This window comes from Schistocerca serialis, chromosome 1, assembly GCF_023864345.2.
Source record: "Schistocerca serialis cubense isolate TAMUIC-IGC-003099 chromosome 1, iqSchSeri2.2, whole genome shotgun sequence".
In the NCBI taxonomy this organism is placed as follows: Eukaryota; Metazoa; Arthropoda; class Insecta; order Orthoptera; family Acrididae; genus Schistocerca; species Schistocerca serialis.
In genome coordinates, this window is record NC_064638.1 from 1090155079 (window position 1) to 1090176090 (window position 21012).

Here is a 21012-nt window from a genome sequence, read left to right on the forward strand (position 1 = left end):
GCTCTCTCTTACTGCTAGTATCTCACTCCTTCCTTCCAACTGCTGCTGTTTATCCTCACTGCCACTACCCCTCTCTTTCTCATTGTCATTGTCATGTACTCTGTCTCCCACTATCACTGGATCTCTGAGACTTCCACTTTCTCTTTCTCCTAATCCCCTCCACCCCAATCCCTTGGCAATGTCTCCTTCACTCTCTTCCAGCACTGTCACCTAAGTTCCACTGCCATTGTGTTCCTCTGTTTCTCTAGGACTGCCATTGTCTCCTTCGCTTTTTCTATAAAACAACCATTGTCTATCTCCCAGTATTTATTACTTTTTCGTCTATTTTCCACTGCCAGTCTTCTACTCCCTGAGCATGAAAAGGTACGAATACGTTCGCATGCCAAATTTTTTGGGAAAATTATTAAAAGTACCGAGGAAGGTAGAATGAGGCAGTTGGTACCCCACTTTTAGTCAGATTCTTTTAAATAAACAGGAACATATTCACATTTTTTGTGTTGCGATAGCGACATTTTCTGTTGGTTCCATTCTTTTCCCTGCTACAGCAGGGCATATAACTCACGTGAAAATAAATGTACTCGTCGGTAAAATTTAAATAGTTTACTTATGTGAAATTCAAATAACGCAAAACTAATTTTACATCTCAGACCGGATGGTACGTGCAAAAAGATTGTGCATGTTCTTCAGGACCACAACATGCGGTTCTCAGATGATAACGGAGATACTTTACAGCATATGTCACTTTATAAGCTACGTTTTCGCCTCACACCGGATATTACGTACGTATTTTACGTGTACAAGTACGGTAACTTTGAAACTTTGTATCTCGGAAACGGATAAAGGTTATCGAGACCGTGATCTTAGCAATACGAAGTAAAAAATACAGCTGCTTAATGTGCATAGACCTCTCGGAATCCGCTGCCGTGTGTTAGTACCCAAAAAACGGCAGATAGCTCTTCTAGATAAATGTCTAGAGAATATACTGTTAAAATTTGAACAATTTGCTGCAGTTATTTATTATTTAGATTTTGTTTCATTCCGAATTTTACTTGTAGAAGTAGAGTAAATTTTATGCTCTGTCTGTTGGAAACGGAGAAAAATATCAAGAAAACATTCATGGTTGATGAATATCAGGATCTTAGGAATATATCGTAAAAATTTCAGCCATTTGCTGTCTTGGAATCATCGGGTGGGGTTTGGCCCTCTTGTCACGGCGAAAATATAGAAAAAGAAAAAAAAACCTTTTTGTAGGGTTTTCAGACGAAACGCCCCTGAGCTAATGGTGGCTTCATAAGTCCCTCAAGCCCACAGTAGACCACATCAAATGAAAAAAGAACCAACCGATTTGATCCATCACCACTCTACAAAAAATGAAATGAAATGATCGCATGGCATTAATGGCCGGGAGGCCCCAGGCGGGGGAGTTCGGCTGCCGTATTGCAAGTCCTTTTTAGTTGACGCCACTTCGGCGACTTGCGAGTGAAAGATGATGCAAAACACACAACACCATGTCATCACGAGGCAGTGAAAATCCCTGATCCCGCCGGGAATCGAACCCGGGACCCCGTGCGCGGGAAGCGAAAACGCTACCGTAAGACCACGAGCTGCGGACACCACCACTGAACAGATACTCGTAGAACACAATCATCACACTTCGCGAAGGAAAGGTACTCGTGGGCGCGGAGAATAGGAAAAACTTTCCCAATTAGCAGGCTGAACCTGCCCATCGGGGTCTCCCAGCCAACCATGCATTATGACTCTACTTTTTACTTTAACTGTGGACATACTGGGCACTGGTATGGGCTTTTCACATCTAGAGCGTGTAGCGACGATTCACATCCACGTGCGTTTGGTCAGAACGGCGCGAAAGCTTTACCATGATCTACAACAAACCCCAGTAGAATACACTAGAGCCGGCCGCTGTGGCCGAGCGGTTCTAGGCGCTTCAGTCCGGAACCGCGCTGCTGCTACTGTCGCAGGTTCGAATCCTGCCTCGGGCATGGATGTGTGTGATGTCCTTAGGTTAGTTAGGTTTAAGTAGTTCTAAGTCTAGGGGACTGATGACCTCAGATGTTAAGTCCCATAGTGCTCAGAACCATTTGAACCAATACACTAGAAGCAGAATGGTGCTGTATAAAGCGAAAATCCTTATTCTCAAAGTTCCGAGAGACGCCGTTCCATTGCTAGTCGAGAAAGATACTATTTCCTCCGATTACATCACACATAGTGTTTGCTAGAGTGAAATTAGGCAAATACTAGCTTATATCGGATTCCAACACATCAGTAGACTGCACAGCAAGATTTTGACCAGCTATGACAAATAATACTGTCACTTCCGCAGCCGCCCCATCACTAGCATTGCATTTCCCACACACACCCAAGAAACAACGGGTAGTAATAATCCGTATTACTGAAAGTCTAAACCAGCCACTGAGTCGCACCAGCCACAGGTTGCTCATCAGACGCCTTGCAGGGGCAACAATTTTTTTTCATTGTTATTAATTTAATTATAAAGTTTTAAATGCTGTTATAATTTATTTACAAAGAGGTATAGCTTTACGTTAAATGTTTAACACCGTAAGTCACGTATTAAAGCTAGAAACTGCGTACATGTTTTGAGGCAGTGTAACTGATTGCGCGCCAATCATTTAGACTATATTCTATACCCACACGTACATCATCTTCCGTAAGGCACCTGAAGGTGTGTGGCGGAGAGTACTTTCGGTACCACTAACTGATCCCCCCTACCCAGTTCCACTCGCGAATGACGAGTGGGAAGAATGATTGTATGTGTGCCTCTGCGTCGGCTCTAATTTCTCGAATTTTCTCGTAGTGGTCACTATGCGAGCTGTATGTGCGAAGAAATAATACGCTGTCCGATTCTTTTCGGAAAGTGCTATAGTAAACCTCTCCGTGGTCCACATAACATCTCGGTTACGCTCTGAAGCCGACTAAACGACCTCGCGACGAAACATGTCGGTCTTCGTTGGATCGTCTCTATCTCTTCTGTCAGTCCCACTTGGCAAGGATCCCATATCGGTGAACAGTACACAAGAATCGGTAGAATCAGCACCTGATAAGCCATTCCTTCTTTAACGAGTTACACTTCCTTAACATTCTTCCTATGAATCTGTCTGGCATCTGCTTTTGCTATTATTTGTTTGTTGACATCTCGGTAAAACTGTCGCACCGACTAAATGGCAACTGGGGGACGGGGGGAGGGGGGGGGGGGGTGAGAGTCTCACAGATATGACACGCGGGCGGAGGTGTTGACACCCACCTACATACGGAGAAATTAACATTGTAATAAAACAAGAGAAATCAGAGCTCTCACGGTAAGACTTAAGCGTTTGTTTTTCTAGCGTGCAATTCGAGAGTGGAACAGTAGACAAATAATGTAAAAGTCATTCGACGAACCCTCCGCCAGGCACGTAAGTGTGAATTGCAGAATAGACAGAAAGATGTAGATGCATTCTTCATACATTTTGCAGTTTAGATGCTTATCGTAATGGACGCCCAGGAATCTTGCATTTTCACTGAGTTGCAAAGGGTTCCACATAGTGTATGTCGCATACCTCTGATATGATTTTTTTCCTTGGTTAAGTCTTTGTGCTGAAACAAGATCATTTGAGTTTTGTTCACTTCCAGAATGCTGGACTGCTGCAGGCAGGAAATTACTGTGATTCGATGAAACCACAAAACCGTCGAAGTTGCACAGAAGTTTGTTTTTATTTAAGTGGCGACCAGTTTTGGACTCCTGTCTGTTATCGAGCAGTCTGCATAATTCCTACCATAACACCATAATGTGTGTACTTTGGCCACATTGCGTGTATGAGTGGCTAAGTACTTGATACTACTTGCGTACGACTGTCCAGTGCTGCATGCCGTTTTTTCTTGAAGTTCGATACTTTACTGTGAAAAAACACAAAACATTTGCGATTCAGAGTATTGGACATCGAGGGCCACCACTCTCTCCCATCTTTAGGGCAGCATAAGAATCTCGCGGCGGAAGAACTGAGTGTCTTTTGAGGAGGTCCATGAATCGATCCAATTTTGCACTTTTTCATATGACCGGAAGTTCTGATCAGCCAGACCAGGTGTCAGTGATCGAAAAAGGTGGTAGCCAGTAGAAGCAATATATGGATAATGGAGTGAGGAGGGGGGATGGAGGGGAGAGGGAGCGGGCTTCCCATTTTAGCGTCTCCGAGAATGTTTCAACGGGCTTTGCGACGTGGGATCGAGCATTTTCACGCTGAAAAATCACACGTCCATCACTGTATGGTGGACGTTTGGCTTTCAGTGCTCGGCTGAAACGAATCAATTGCTGTCGATAACGATCTCCTGTGATTGCTTTCGTCTATTTCAATAGCTTCGCAAACCTTCTCTCTTCCACCGCCATGCCGACCGTCGACGTAAAAGTCACCGTTCTTGAAGCGTTGAAATCATTCTCTGCATGTTATTTCACTAACAGGTGCATCACCATAGCTCTTACCCAGCATTTTATGAGCCCCAGCCACAGATTTGAACTTAAAAATTCCCGCAAATGACGAGATCTGGGCTCCGAAGTTGATATATTAAATCGAGAATAGCTTTATGTTGCAAGCATAAATTCATTAATATTTTGATGACATTGTGTATACAAATGTCTAAGCATATTGTATGACATTTACGGCCAATGAAGCGCACCACCAATTGTTGTTACTAGGTTTATTGCTAAACGCTGGAAGCACAGTTGTAGATTTAATATCATTAAAGCTTCACCCTCTTCCCAGTAAGAGAGCATGGAGTGCTAGAGGCGGGCTACGGTCGCAGGTCCGAATCCTGCCTAGGGCATGGATGTGTGTGATGTCCTTAGGTTAGTTAGGTTTAAGTAGTTCTAAGTTCTAGGGGACTGATGACCACAGATGTTAAGTCCCATAGTGCTAAGAGCCATTTGAACCATTTTTTTGCTAGAGGCGGAAGTCTGCACTCGGGCAAAAGAGATTGGCACACATGCATGTTCTGCGAGCAGAACTCCTGGCTCCCCTGCTCTACATGTAACTGCGGGAGACTCACTCATTCGTTCACTCATCCATTCACTCATTCATCGTGTGAATTCGAACTCTGGAAAACAGTCGGTGTTAGTACGGTGCGCGCTTCCGTAACTAAGGTAGCCGAAGTGTTTCAAGAGGCACCGATCGAAGATTTTAACGTGTTTGCATTTACTTTAGGTTATCTATCTAGTGCCATCGTATTTCTGCTTTTTGAGTGAGTGGTGTGATTATTAGACAGATATTTGGAAATAATTTGGAGGTGTTTCGGGCCATGGTTCTGCTGAGACAAACGAACTTCTTTTTAGGTTTACTTGTTGTCCCCATATTTATAGTTAGGCGGTTCTCCATGTAAGATCTGTTGTGCAGGATATATCTTGTTGTTAGGTTCACTAGTTTGTAGGCCTGATTTCTTTGTGGTATTGTCCACTTCGTCGCTTGGGATCTTGTTGTTGAGTCTCATGAAGCTCCGAAGTGGTCTACTTTCTGCGCCGTATACTTTTTCTGCCATTGTCGTGCCTCACAGTCACGTGGCCGTCGTTCAGTGACTGGCCTGATTTAAGCTTTGTTAATGAGCAGTGCCGTTGTAGCACTGCATTCATGAAATTTGTCTTGCATTTGTCAGACTATTCCCTGTCTCTTCCTGACTATAGGTGTTACATGGCCCTTGAGGTTGCCACCCATCGGGAGTGAAATGAGATGTCAAGAAGACAATAGATTTGTTCAGTTAATTGTTTCATTCTGACCCTTGGCCATAGCACACCAGGAACAGATTGGTGGAGCCGTCAAGTTACCTCTCATGTGAAACGATATCTACATCTACATTTATACTCCGCAAGCCACCCAACGGTGTGTGGCGAAGGGCACTTTACGTGCCACTGTCATTACCTCCCTTTCCTGTTCCAGTCGCGTATGGTTCGCGGGAAGAACGACTGTCTGAAAGCCTCCGTGCGCGCTCTAATCTCTCTAATTTTACATTCGTGATCTCCTCGGGAGGTATAAGTAGGGGGAAGCAATATATTCGATACCTCATCGAGAAACGCACCCTCTCGAAACCTGGCGAGCAAGCTACACCGCGATGCAGAGCGCCTCTCTTGCAGAGTCTGCCACTTGAGTTTATTAAACATCTCCGTAACGCTATCACGGTTACCAAATAACCCTGTGACGAAACGCGCCGCTCTTCTTTGGATCTGCTCTATCTCCTGCGTCAAACCGATCTGGTACGGATCCCACACTGATGAGCAATACTCAAGTATAGGTCGAACGAGTGTTTTGTAAGCCACCTCCTTTGTTGATGGACTACATTTTCTAAGCACTCTCCCAATGAATCTCAACCTGGTACCCGCCTTACCAACAATTAATTTTAGATGATCATTCCACTTCAAATCGTTCCGCACGCATACTCCCAGATATTTTACAGAAGTAACTGCTACCAGTGTTTGTTCCGCTATCATATAATCATACAATAAAGGATCCTTCTTTCTATGTATTCGCAATACATTACATTTGTCTATGTTAAGGGTCAGTTGCCACTCCCTGCACCAAGTGCCTATCCGCTGCAGATCATCCTGCATTTCGCTACAATTTTCTAATGCTGCAACTTCTCTGTATACTACAGCATCATCCGCGAAAAGCCGCATGGAACTTCCGACACTGTCTACTAGGTCATTTATATATATTGTGAAAAGCAATGGTCCCATAACACTCCCCTGTGGCACGCCAGAGGTTACTTTAACGTCTGTAGACGTCTCCCCATTGATAACAACATGCTGTGTACTGTTTGCTAAAAACTCTTCAATCCAGCCTCACAGCTGGTCTGATATTCCGTAGGCTTTTACTTTGTTTATCAGGCGACAGTGCGGAACTGTATCGAACGCCTTCTGGAAGTCAAGAAAAATAGCATCTACCTGGGAGCCTGTATCTAATATTTTCTGGGTCTCATGAACAAATAAAGCGAGTTGGGTCTCACACGATCGCTGTTTCCGGAATCCATGTTGATTCCTACATAGTAGATTCTGGGTTTCCAAAAACGACATGATACTCGAGCAAAAAACATGTTCTAAAATTCTACAACAGATCGACGTCAGAGATATAGGTCTATAGTTTTGCGCATTTGCTCGACGACCCTTCTTGAAGACTGGGACTACCTGTGCTCTTTTCCAATCATTTGGAACCTTCCGTTCCTCTAGAGACTTGCGGTACACGGCTGTTAGAAGGGGGGCAAGTTCTTTCGCGTACTCTGTGTCCGGCACTGCTGACAGTGCAAAGAGCGGGGCCAACACGGTGTCACTGATCAGTGACGTCTCCCACTGTGACTGTGATGACAACGTGGTGGCGCAGCTGACGACGGAAGTCAGCTTCCTGCAGCGAGCGGACGGCTCCCTTGTGGCTCAGGGCAGGCTGCCTTGTCTCACAGTTAAACAGCGGACCCCTTGCTGCATTCGGGATGTCGCACTGGCTGCCACAGGCTCGTGGTGTAGGCTGATACTGAGACGAGCATGATTTAGTTCACGAAAGGCTGACTACTTATACGTACAGACTATGTTCATTTAGGGCTTAAGGTTCAAATTGATCTAATCACTATGAGACTTAACATCTTAGGTCTTCAGTCCCCTAGACTTGTTGTTGTTCTTGTGGTCTTCTGTCCTGAGACTGGCTTGATGCAGCTCTCCATGCTACTCTATCCTGTGCAAGCTTCTTCATCTCCCAGTACCTACTGCAGCCTACATCCTTCTGAATCTGCTTAGTGTATTCATCTCTTGATCTCCCTCTACGATTTTTACCCTCCACGCTGCCCTAGACTTAGAACTACTTAAACCTAACTAACCTAAGGACATCACACACATCCATGCCCGAGGCAGGATTCGAACCTGCAACCATAGCAGCAGCGCGATTCCGGACTGAAGCGCCTAGAGCCCCTCGGCCACAGGGCTTAAGGCACTTACTCTAAACGCTTCCGTGGTGGCAAATGAGGAAAGGCTTCCGTCCTTTCAATAGCGTATAGCAGCTTCGGCTGCTGCTATACAGTACCCAGCTGGCTCCATTTCACAGACCAGTCAGCTGTGTTTTGCTTTTCAGTGATTAATAATCTCGCCTGCCTGTGGCGGGATCAGTTGCAACTCATGTCCGCTCTGGCGTATTTTTTCGATACGCTGCATATGTATTGTTTGTGTATTTTCCAATTTAGGTGCTTGTCCTAATGAAGAGCTAAGTATCTTACGTTTCCACTGGCTTGTAGAGATATTCCAAGTAATATAAGTTGTGTATCTCTGATATCGAGCTTATATTTCACCGTTAGGTGTTTGTCCTAGAAAAGAACATTTGAGTTTTGATACAGTTTGGCCTAATTATGTGTTTATGCTTTCGTTCTTCCAGTCTGGCTAAGTAGATTCTGGACCTTTGTTGTTTCCTATTTGTTCGGTTTCCTGTGGTCCAGTACTCCGTTTCGTCTGCGTAGAGGGCTATTAACCACACTATGGCATATCGGTTGTGTATAGCGTGTAGAGGGCCGGAGAAATGATACCTCCCTGAAGTCGTCCTGCTTCTGGAGCGAAATAGTCGGCAGTTTTGTTCCCCACATGCACTCTGTACGGCCTCTCTGTTTGCTGTTCGTCTGCCAGCGTTTGACTAAAACACCAGTACAGTGGTTAGGAGTTTGAGCTGAACCGGCGTGCTTGCCCTGTTGCAGCCGGAGGCAGCCCCCAGCTGGACGATCGGCCTGCTGTACGCGCCGCTGTTGCTGGCGGCCATGGCGGTGCTGGCGCTGATCGTGACGCTGCACCTGATGTACAAGCCGTGGCTGCTCGACTCCCACTACCGCCACTACACGTTCTACATCGCCAGCGCCGTCACCGTGGCCGCCTTCCTCATGTGCTGCTGCATCGCCTTCTGCACCCGGCGAAAGCAGGTAACACAGCCTTCCCCTCCTCTGCTCTGTTCAAACCGTGACCTGATTAATTCTATGAAAATAACTCAGATATCTGAAGATCTCGGTGGTAAGGAGTGATAGACGACCTTTTGGTGGTGTCGAGAAATCTCGCAGTGAATCGTCAAATTATCATAAATAACATACTGCATGTGCATCCAATGTGATTTTTTTATACAGACATGGGCATTGTTTTCACATACACTCATGCTCATAAATTAAGGATAACTGCATAATGTGGTACCACACAACGTGGTACTACACAAAACTGGCGATAATAGCATAGGCACATAGGGAACACACACGACACAGATCTCTAAGTCCACGGTATTGGTGATAAGTTGAGAAAACAGTCCCGAAACACATGTGCTACAAAACGCCAGTTTCCTGCGCATGTACCCTGACATCAATAAGAGATATGATCACCACGCACATGTACACAGGCCGCACAACGGGTTGGCATACTCTGTATCAGGTGGTCGAGCATCTGCTGGGGTATTGCCTCCCATTCTTGCACCAGTGCCTATCAGAGCTCCTGAAGTGTCCTAGGGGTTTGAAGACGTGCAGCGATACGTCGACCGAGAGCATCCCAGACGTGCTCGATGGGGTTGAGGTTTGGAGAACAGGCAGGCTACTCCATTCGCCTGATATCTTCTGTTTCAAGGTACTCCTCCGCGATGACAGCTTGGTGGGTCCGTGCGCTATCATCCGCCAGGAGGAAGGTGGGACTCACTGCACCCCTGAAAAGGCGGACATACTGGTGAAAAAGATGTCCCGATACACCTGACCTGTTACAGTTCCTCTGTCAAAGACATGCAGGGGTGTACGTGCACCAATCATAATACCGCCCCACACCATCAAACCACGACCTCAAAACAGGTCCCTCTCGAGGACATTAAGGGGTTGGTATCTGGTGCCTGGTTCACGCCAGATGAAAACCGGCGATAATCTCTGTTCAGGCTATACCTGGACTCGTCCGTGAACATAACCTGGGACTACTGTTGCAATGACCATGTACTGTGTTCATGAAACCAGGCTTTACGGGCTGTCCTGTGACCAGGGGTCAGTGGAATGCATCTTGCAGGTCCCCGGGCGAATAAACCATGTCTGTTCAGTCGTCTGTAAGACTGTGTGTCTGGAGACAACTGTTGCAGTGGCTGCGGTAAGGCCCCGAGCAAGGCTACCTGCAGTACTCCGTGACCGTCTGCGGGCACTGATGGTGAGATATCGGTCTTCTTGTGGTGTTGTACACTGTGGACGTCCCGTACTGTAGCGCCTGGACGCGTTTCCTGTCTGCTGAGATCGTTGCCATAATCTTGAGATCACAGTTTGTGGCACATGGAGGGCCCGTGATACGACCTGCTGTGTTTGACCAGCCTCCAATCGCCCTAGTATTCTGCTCCTCATAACGTCATCAATATGTGTTCCTTGAGCCATTTTCAACATACAGTCACCATTAGCACGTCTCTAAACGTCTGCACACTTACTCGCTGCACCGTACTCTGACACGCACCAACACACCTCGGCTTTTGTGGACTACTGCCAGCGCCACCATGCGACTATCGCAGGTTAAATGCACCGCATGGTCATACCCCAAGGTGATTTACCCCCGTAAACCGCCCACCAGATCCTTGTTTCACCATGTATCAGCATTATCCTAAATTTATGAGCATGAGTCTACCGCAATGGCATATTTTTATAGTGGTAAATTCCATCCACAATTCTACTCCTACAATTTTGTCAGTGGCTATTGAACATTGTTTACTTACAAGTCTAGTGCACTTAACACCTGTTTCCATAGATTTTCTACTTTACTTTCTGGCCGAGTTAACGAAATATTACTGAGAAACCTTTCCAAACTTTAAAGTGTTCGTTTTACAGATAACTCTTTTTGGCCGTAAACAGCTTTGTAGGTGCACATTTTGCATATCATTGCTTTTCAGCTGCCAGAAATTCCTGAATATGAGATGCTTAACTTTTTCACTTACAAGCTCGAAAAAATTTTTAGAGCATTGGTGTGGAGGGCCTACATGTTTTAATACAGCACCTCCTCGGCCCCCTTGTCCCTATAGGTTTTATGTTCCTTTCCCTCATTTCTCTTTTTCCTCGTTTGTTCCTGAATACCTCCATGTTTTACCTTCTCCCGAGCTTTCTGTCTGCTCCGCTGATCATTTGCTTCAGCTGTATCTGCTTGTAGAATGTCAAGACCTGATCCATCCTTGGAAGGATGCATTTTTGTGTTGTTCCTGTGAACCTATGAAATTTCAGATTTACAAGCTTTCTATCTTCCACACAAAAGTAAAATACACTGTCAGACAAGAAGAAAAAACGATGTAGCACGAAGAAATTCTCGAGAAGGGACGGAAATTGGTAGAAGCGTTGTAGAACATGTACAGACAAAACAGTGATTACAATTTCAGAAAACTTGGATGATTTATTCAAGAGAAAGAGCTTTACAAATTGAGTATATCAGTAATACATAGGCCCTCCTCTGGGCCTTGTGGAAGCATTTATTAATCTCAAAATTGATAGAGCTGTTGGACGTCCTCCTGACGTATGTCATGCCAAATTCTATCCAATTGGCAGGTTAGGTCGTCAAAACTCCGGGATGGTAGGAGCATCCTGCCCGTAAAGCTCCTGACGATCATAGTTGGTCAAAGATCTGGCGATCTGCTGGACAAGGTAGGATTTGGCAGACATGAAGATAAGTAGTACAAAACGCTTTCCGTGCTTCGGTGGGCATTATCTTGCTGAAATGTAAGCCCAGAACGGGGCGTAGAATATCGTCAACTTACCACTGTCTCGTAAGAGTGCAGCGGATGACAACCAAATGGATCCTGTTATATAAAGAAATGGCACCCCAGAACATCAAAATGGTTCAAATGGCTCTAAGCATCATGGGATTTAACATCTGAGGTCATCAGTCCCCTAGACTTAGAACTACTTAAACCTAACTAACCAAAGGACATCACACACATCCATGCCCGAGGCAGGATACGAGCCTGCGACCGTAGCAGCAGCGCAGTTCCGGACTGAAGCGCCTAGAACAGCTCGGCCACAGCGGCCGGCCCAGAACATCACTCCTGGTTGTCAGGCCTTATGGTGGGGGACAATAAGGTTGGTCTGGGGCGTCGCCAGACACGTCTTCGGCCTGGAATCTCGTTGACTGTAGCGGAATTCTCTCCAGCGATGAGTCTCGCTGTCTGGAACCGCGCGACCGCTACGGTCGCAGGTTCGAGTCCTGCCTCGGGCATGCTTGTGTGTGATGTCCTTAGGTGGGCAGTGAAAATGATACATGGTGTTGACCCACAATCGTCCTGCAGATCCTTCTCAGGGAGTTAGGAATTTTAACCTCACCTTCACAATATGTACATTTCTTAATGCAATTCTTCACAAATCTAGAACAGAATTAGAGAATATTGATATCCATTTACCACTACTAGAAGAAAAAATTGTTCATATTATTGTTTCCCGAAGCTGTCGGTAGCTCAGAACCGTGTTCAATACGCAACCAGAAAAGTCTTTGATAATTTGCCCTACAACATAGAATGCCTGCCAGATAGCAAACTAAATTTTAAATTTAGTATCAAATCGTTTCTCTTGGATAACTCCTTCTTTTGTATGGAAAGACTTAATAATAAATCTGGTAGCATATGCAACTAAATAAATGAAGTGTGTCACTAGCCACGTGGAAACTATTAAAGGCTGATATCTTCTGTCTTATTAAACTTAAAGCAATTAGTAACATATTTATGATCAACAATTTTCAAAAAACAAGTGGTTCGCATGTAGCCTCTAGCGACTCGTAGCAGATAATTTTGATAAAAGTCGTGTAACTGATCTATGGAACATGTAAGTAACTCGATGAAGACGACTCTGAAAATCAGTTACAGTATTTTCAACTCTATTATCACAGTAAATGCAGTACGCAGAAGAACTTTATCCTTTATGGTAATAGTGGTGGTAGTGCAACAGGTAAGCCAAGGCCCATTTGATAGAAGAAACGATATTTTGATAACCACGGACGTGTACGCCCTACCACTTTATTTCCTTTTTATTTCGCTTTTGTGTAGAGTTTGCTAATTAATTAACAAATTGGAAAGATTGACTTGCTTTGAGACCGACGAGGAATCGAGGAACTGTGTAGAATAACTGTCCAGTGCACTATACGAAGAAATGTAGAAAATAATTATTATTTTATTACACGTTCATATTACAGTAGTTTATACAATTGTGTAACGGACGACAGGTATCCACAAATGCGCTTCGAATATAAGAGTAAATTGATTTCGTCCACGTTACTTGCTAAAAAATGGCTATAGATAAATAACCGCGCACCAAAGTGGTATCAAACCTCACATACTTGGCTTTCGTTGGCAAAACTCTTAGCATCCAGCCTGGAACTACCACTAACCTTGTGGCTAAGCCACTCCTTATATCTTTTACTGCAAGGGTGCTACCCAAGCAAAGTATTCAGGAGATGGTGCTGGTACAATGACACATTGACTTGTAACATGATACCTAGACAGCTCAGTTAGGTCAATACTGTTACTCGTCCAGCTAACCTAGACAGCTCAGTTAGGTCAATACTGTTACTCGTCCAGCTACGGAACACCTTTTCTCAAATCGCCCACGAGCAACAAAAGTTTTAGGAACCGCGTGAAGCATGAGCTGAAGTCGCCCCCCTTCAGAGTTGAAACCGAATGCCATCTTGGTCACTACAAAGGACCACAGTAATTTTAGACTCAGTGGCCTACAGAAGAGTTTGCACCCCTATATCTGATACTACACGACATTTTAAATTACCACCAGGAGCGTCTGTATTCACAAAGGGGTCTAAAAAGGGGGACTCCGTTGGCTACTGTATTGTTTCTTCTGATCATGTCTTCAAGTTACCTCTTGAATCCTCTCTATGGGATACCAAAGTATACGGGATCTTAGGGGCAATGGAGCAGATAAGATTTGTTGCGACTGCTAAATTTCTTTTCTGTTCCGACTCGCCGACTCGCCGAGAGTTAATTGTCTACGACACTTGTAACCCACCCTTGTGCCCAACAGATAAAACAGTCCAAAATATCCAAAACACCCTTCTCTACCTCAAAAAAGGCTGAGTAAGGAGATGTTTATCTGCGGGGTTCCAGGGCACGTGGGTGTCAATGGCAGATGTAGCACGCAAGGAAGCATCGCGCGACAGTCAGGAAATTCAGTGTGCTATCCCCCAACATGCTATCTCTTCATTGTTGAAGTACAGTCAAGCATCTGTGGAAGAATTGTGGTTGGAGGTGACAGACAACAAGCTTCGCTTAGTAAAATCAACAGCTCAACCACGGTGTACCTTCTACCAGTCACATATGTGACATGCGGTCCTTCTCACTCGTATTCACATAGGACACAGTACCGTGACGCATAGCTTCTTGGTCCAGCGAGAGGACCCTCAGATGTGTAATTCTTGTGCCGTAGAGATCGCAGTGCCGCCACGTTTTAGTAGACTGTCTTTTACATAAAGGCAAGAAGATAAATTTGTCCTCAGTTTTAACCAACAAAGACACGAGTATGACACGACTCCAAGGTTCTGTGAAACAGACTTGTTTCCTTAAATTTCAGGGAGAAGTTTTTAACGTGTAACTGATCGGCCAACCACGAAGCCATATGTAATTCTGTTAGCTTTTCTTACTTTATTTGTGTTTTAGTTGACAAATTTACAACATCTGATCACATTTATACTACAACAGAGGGCATGACATAGTATGGTTGTGAGGGTGACAGTGCATTAAAATGGGAGAGAATGAGTAAATTTGTTTTAAATGTACTCTTATTTGTTTCATAACATTTTAGACTTTTTAAACACACTGATTTCTACTAATTTTCGTAGGGGCGCTGAGAACCTCACCATTGAACACTCATAAATCACACACACATGCAGGCGCACGCATGAGGTACAGTCAAGTTACACGTTCAGTTATATTGTCGAACCGTCAATATACTGACCGTCTTATGTCAACTAGAAATATTCACGAGCAGTATTGGTAACTCTCAAACTATTCTCAGTATTATCAATACATACTGAACTTATGAGGTCAGATATTGATAGTTTGACAATATTCTCCATTCAGTTGTAACAGAGCTTCATAAACCAGCTACATGGCGTTTTTTGTGTTTGTTGATATTACACAACTAAACTTCAAGCATTCCTATGACCTGCCTGTCACCAGAAACTTCGAGGTTTCTCCTAAACTCTTATCGTTAACGACTCATCTCTCATCAACATAATTTTGTTCTCTATTTTATTACGTATCAGCATCAATAATTTGTTGTAGGATGCAGGACTTATGCGAAAAGAGTTTACGAAATCTTTCAGGGACGTAATTCTGATTTCATTTAGTACGTTAACGTGCGACAAGTCGCTCCTCTTTTTTCCGCTAGTTTCTGACCAGGTTCCTCCTTTTAGTTATTTTCTGTTGTTACAGTTAAAGCGTTGCACCACACAATTTCTTTTCAGTGTTCGAAATCACCTTGCCAATTGACAGTTTATTGCCGGCTGAAGTGGCCGTGCGGTTAAAGGCGCTGTAGTCTGGAACCGCAAGACCGCTACGGTCGCAGGTTCGAATCCTGCCTCGGGCATGGATGTTTGTGATGTCCTTAGGTTAGTTAGGTTTAACTAGTTCTACGTTCTAGGGGACTAATGACCTCAGAAGTTGAGTCCCATAGTGCTCAGAGCCATTTGAACCATTTGACATTTTATTGATGGTATACGGGTAATCTCGATATATTAAAGGTCTCACAGGCTGGCACTGTCAAGTGTTGAACCTGTGCAGGTCCTTTTAGAAACTCTGATCTGACATAAAGCATTCTTACCATTGAGAATTTACAAGGTGATGCATAGCACGCCATTAATTCTCTGTTGCTCCATCAAATTCTGCTAACCCTGCACTCCGACTAATCACACAATAACAGAAGGAAATCAATTTTACTTGTTCCACCCTCAGAATTACTTCACCAGCTCATGTCCTGCTGCCAGCATGGGGTAGTATCCTCTTGAAGCGAGCCCTTTGGGATACTGAATTTCTTTTCTGACTGTTGCAGATGTACGCACGTCTTGGCTGCGTGACTGCGCGCACGCGGCTGCTGGACGGGAAGACGTACCTGCCACTCTACGTGGACGTGGAGGCACCTCCGGCCAAGACTAGCACGCTTCCGGTCAAGTTCGTCGCGCCTCCAGAGAACACAGCCAAACCTTCAGCGGGCTGAGCACCGACGAGAGCGACGCCTGTCCGTTGCTCCCAGAAGCAGCGCCCTCTGGTCACGTGACGTCAGAACTGCACCCAGCGGGACTTCCCCACGGTCGCATCTTCCGAGCCCACGTCTGCGCCGCGACCTGTGTGCACTCTGAAGTCGCCGCACTTGCTCGTGAGCTACACGGATCTCTGCACTCCGCCAGAACAGAGGTGTTCAGCGTGCTACAGATTTCCATCAAACTTTGAGGAGCATAATGAAGAAACAATAAAAAAATTCTACAGTTCACAGAAAATCGAGAATAAGAATATGGCCCTCTGACAATAAGGACAGCAAAATTTCCACAGTAAAGAAGTATATTATTGGTGATTTGATGAAACGTAGCTCAAGGAACGAGGAAGGAGAAGATGTCGAAACCATTCTGTCTTTGTAGCACTTTGGTTCATCTAGTATGTCAACAATGAAACAGTGATTGTTCAATCAATAAATTTTTGCAAAACTACTCAACCTCCAAAGTATGAGTGACAGAGAAGCCAGATGGAGTATCTGTGCTCATATTTTGTACATAACGAAATGTACTGGATAACCAATGTTGGACATGATACAGGACATACTCATTATTTTTGAAGATGATAGTAATAAAAAAGAAGCGATGGAAAACAACATGAATAGAACTGTACCTGAGAAAGTTATCAAACACTGATATTATTTTGTTATAAAAAAACCAAAGTAGTTAACAAGACACAATTCAAAATTCTACATCGAACTGGATTACTGCGTCAGCCAACTTAAAATCTGGGCACAGCGTAAAACAATGACTCAATAGCGATGCGCCTCAGTAGTATCGTTTTTTCCCTCTTTCACCAGGATTCACTGAATATGTTTTTTCGAAGAGTTCAATACCTATCCGAGACGAATTCCGTATTGAGCTGGAGAGGTGAAGTGGCTTTGTTTCTTAAAATGGGTACCTTATATTAAACGCATTGGTTGTTAATGCTAGTCAGTAGTTGTAACGGTAACAACAACCTCTCAGTATTTCAAATAGCGTTTAGCAGAAGAAAATAGTTGAAGATGAGAATGGTGCGGTAGAAAGGGAAAGACTCATGTTTCATGTCAGTCAAGCTTGTGCTTTCAGCATCAATATAACTCTGTAACGTTACTCCTAGAACTTCCCATACTATACCTGCCTCTTGCAAATCAAATTAAATATCACGAATGCTGTCTGGTTTCTCTGTAATCCTTTTTGCCCCACATTACATCAATTTTACACAACGTTTACAGGGAAATTCCAAGGTATATGTCTGAATATACATGGTGAAGCAAAAGCTTGTACAACAGTTCTGACATTCTTCGTATTCTGATAGTAATTTAGTCTATAAGTGTAGATTTCTGTATTATCTTTAAAATGAAATATACTTAAAAATGTGCTACTGGTTACCTATACCCACATATTTGTCTCTTCTATTGTTTAACGGAGACTATTATTTGAACCAGTTCAACACATTATTCAAAAAAAATATTTCCATCATGTGATGTGGAAGTTGTACATAGATAAAATTCCTTACTGAGTCATTTGTCTTATATATTCTTCTCCTAAATGTATATACGAGAAAATAACTACGTATTACGTGCGTTCTGTATTTAATTCCAGTGTTTGCAGAAATTAACGCTTACCACATTTGTATAAATGTGTGAATAAATAAAGTTTATGAACATATGAAACTGTTTTATACCTTACTTTTACGCTTTGTATGCTTCGTTCCCAACAGAAAAATTTAAGAAAGAACCCCGCTTCTAATTGCAGATGCTTACTGTCGGGTAAAAATCGTAGATGGAGACCAAGAGATGAATACACCAAGCAGATTAAGAAGGATGTAGGTTGCAGTAGGTACAGGGAGATGCAGAAGCTTGCACAGGATAGAGTAGCATGGAGAGCTGCATCAAACCAGTCTCAGGACTGAAGACCACAACAACAACAAACTGTCAGTTATGTCCAGGTACTTCGTCTTCGTGTCGAGAGACGAATCCAAAAGTACACTTCATGAAATGTAAGCTGTAAACCGTTTATAAGTGTTTTTGTACAATGGCAGAAAACATATCGCTAAACCTTGGGAAATATATTCGTGGTGTCCACCTGCACAGTCATGTGTTTATGAATTCCCTTGATCGAAAATACTTTACTTCACCCAAAATGGTTTCGGCAAGATTTTGTAACAACAAATACCCAAACCATCATTCTACGAGACTCTACGCATGATACAGAATAGGAACGAAAATTATCTCTCTCTCTCTCTCTTACACAGACACAGACAGACAGGCAGACAGACAGACACACACACACACACACACACACACACACACACACACAGCAACTATCTCGTTCTCTCTCCCTCCGCCCTATATTTCATTCTCTCCAGTTAATATATCTTTTCCTTCATTGACCACTTTTTCTCCCTCCCTCTACTATGACTAGTTTCCTAACATTCGCAGGCAATTTTTATCGTTTATAGTTGGCGAATTACGACACCGACTTCGTTTTTCTTTTTTTTATGGAACTATGGACTTTGTTCTGTGGCGTTTGAAAGAAGCTTATAATATTAAATAGTTTAACAACATTATCAAACACTCTATAACAGTCCCTACTTTGTTAGAACAAGTTTAAGACATTTTCTAAACACATAAAAATCACATTAATATTGAAATTGCAGAAACAAGCATTTTAACAATGCTAAGAGATCAATTATCTATATTTTGTTAATTAGGCTCGAGATTTAATTCCTACCATTTACAGATGATGAGAACGAATTATATTATTCTTTTATCTAAACATTTTCCATGTATTAATTTTCTGGCTCCGATTATGATTGTTTATGGTACAAAGGGTATTGTAACTACTATTGTTTGGTATTGCTATTATTCTTCTAAAAGCCTTTTTCCTATTATTGAAAAGAAATTGAATTTAATTATAGCTGAAGATATAAGAGTACTTATCTAGTAATACGTAATGCAGGGCTAGTAACCATAAGCCTGGAATGTTACAATCTGAAACATGGTTCTCTGATTGCATTGATTTTTCACATACATTTCTCGTCTAACAAATGTATGAACACACGGAGAAAACTGCCAAACTTAAGATGATTTACGATTACTGTACGCTTCCTGTCCGCCACCGTGGCTCGGTGGTCTGCATAGATGGCTCCCATGAGGAGGAACTGGGTTCGATTACCGATACCGCACGGACTTTTCCTTGGCGGGAGGACTGGTACGGTGCATCCAGCCTTGTGATGCCAATTAAGGAGCTACGTGACTGAGAAACAGTGGCTCCATGGTAGGAAAGTCGGTAAAACGGCCCGCAGAGAGGTGTACTCATCACAAGCCCCTTCACAACACATCTGCATGACGCCTCGGTGGCCGGTCGACATCCACTGGTCCTTCAAGGACTGCACGAGGAGCTCGTGCACTTCATGCTCTTCTCCTAACTAGTCCGACTCAGCATAACACCATGTAGAGTACGTGGATATGCCATCATGAAACCACTTTATTTGTTTCACTTAAACTAGTTTCAGCGAGGTTTTCCCCACATCACTACTTCTGGAAACATGGAAAATGCAGAAACAAACACGCGCAAATTACGCCAATTTTTTATTATATTTGTCATTAATTATTTACCGTAGTATATGACATCTTCCCTCCCATGTTACCTAATTGTTACAAAATGTGACATAACTCGGGGTACATAAAATGCTCATAGAGAAATAAAAACAAAATTTCCATTGTTTTAGTTCCAAAACAACAAACTAAAAATTCAGTTCTAATAGCTAAGTTATTCACTTCCAACAGACATGCCATGATAACCATTTTTCTTCAGCTTCTATACAATAGCGTCCTACTCTCATTCCTTTCTATCGTAGTTCACTATTGCCATACGTCTAAAGTATTCTAAGGTAAGTAACCTCTTTTTCTCTCCTAAAGTGTGAAGTTCATCGGAAATTTAGGATTTAAATACAAATACAGTTACTTTCTCAGTTGTTTACAGAAAAGCTATTGAGAATGGTTGTTCGTCTTCCGAAATTCACAAATTTGTTCACAAAACGGGTTAATTTAAAATTATTGTATGAACAGTTTTCTTCATTTTTCCAAGAACTTCTTCCTCTCTTTCCGAAAACGTAACGAATAATGGAATTCAGTTTACAAACGATCGCTTTGAACACCATGAACCACGAAAAGTAGAGCTGTGTGACCCCTTTGATGTATTGACTGTAGCAACACCGGATCTGATCGTGTAATTAGCAACACCCGTCACAAACTACAACTTTCCCAAGGATGACTCGAAGGAAAGAAAGAAAATGTTGAGTAAATAAGAATATATTTAGGACGAACTCCGAAAATTTGAACAAAAAATTCAAATATTTCATAAAAAGCAACACTGTAACAAAAAAATCTGAGGACATTTTGTAAAACATTATTCTTATTCATGGCACAGGTAACACACACATTTATGGGCACTGTAAAACGACTTCACAGCAGATCATGAAGAATTTGAACGTAAATCCAAACGAGCTCAATATTTGACTACAAGGCAACTCAAATCCAATTCATAACACAGTGCAGCATTTGTAATGAAGAAGACTGTTCATACAATAATTTTAAATTAACCCGTTTTGTGAACAAATTTGTGAATTTCGGAAGACGAACAACCATTCTCAATAGCTTTTCTGTAAACAACTGAGAAAGTAACCGTATTTGTATTTAAATCCTAAATTTCCGATGAACTTCACACTTTAGGAGAGAAAAAGAGGCTACTTACCTTAGAATACTTTAGAC

General features: G+C 43.1%; 1 protein-coding gene across 1 annotated transcript in view; it reads left to right on the top strand.

Moving 5' to 3' along the window:
- Window positions 1-17856, top strand: part of LOC126416064 (uncharacterized) — a 51224-nt gene extending 33368 nt beyond the window's left edge. Inside the window, exons 2-3 of the mRNA XM_050083544.1 lie at window positions 8719-8937; window positions 16039-17856. Coding sequence (XP_049939501.1) covers window positions 8719-8937; window positions 16039-16203 — 384 coding nt within the window. The 3' untranslated portion in view covers window positions 16204-17856. The remainder of the gene's footprint in view (window positions 1-8718; window positions 8938-16038) is intronic.
- The last annotated feature ends 3156 nt before the right edge of the window (window positions 17857-21012 follow it).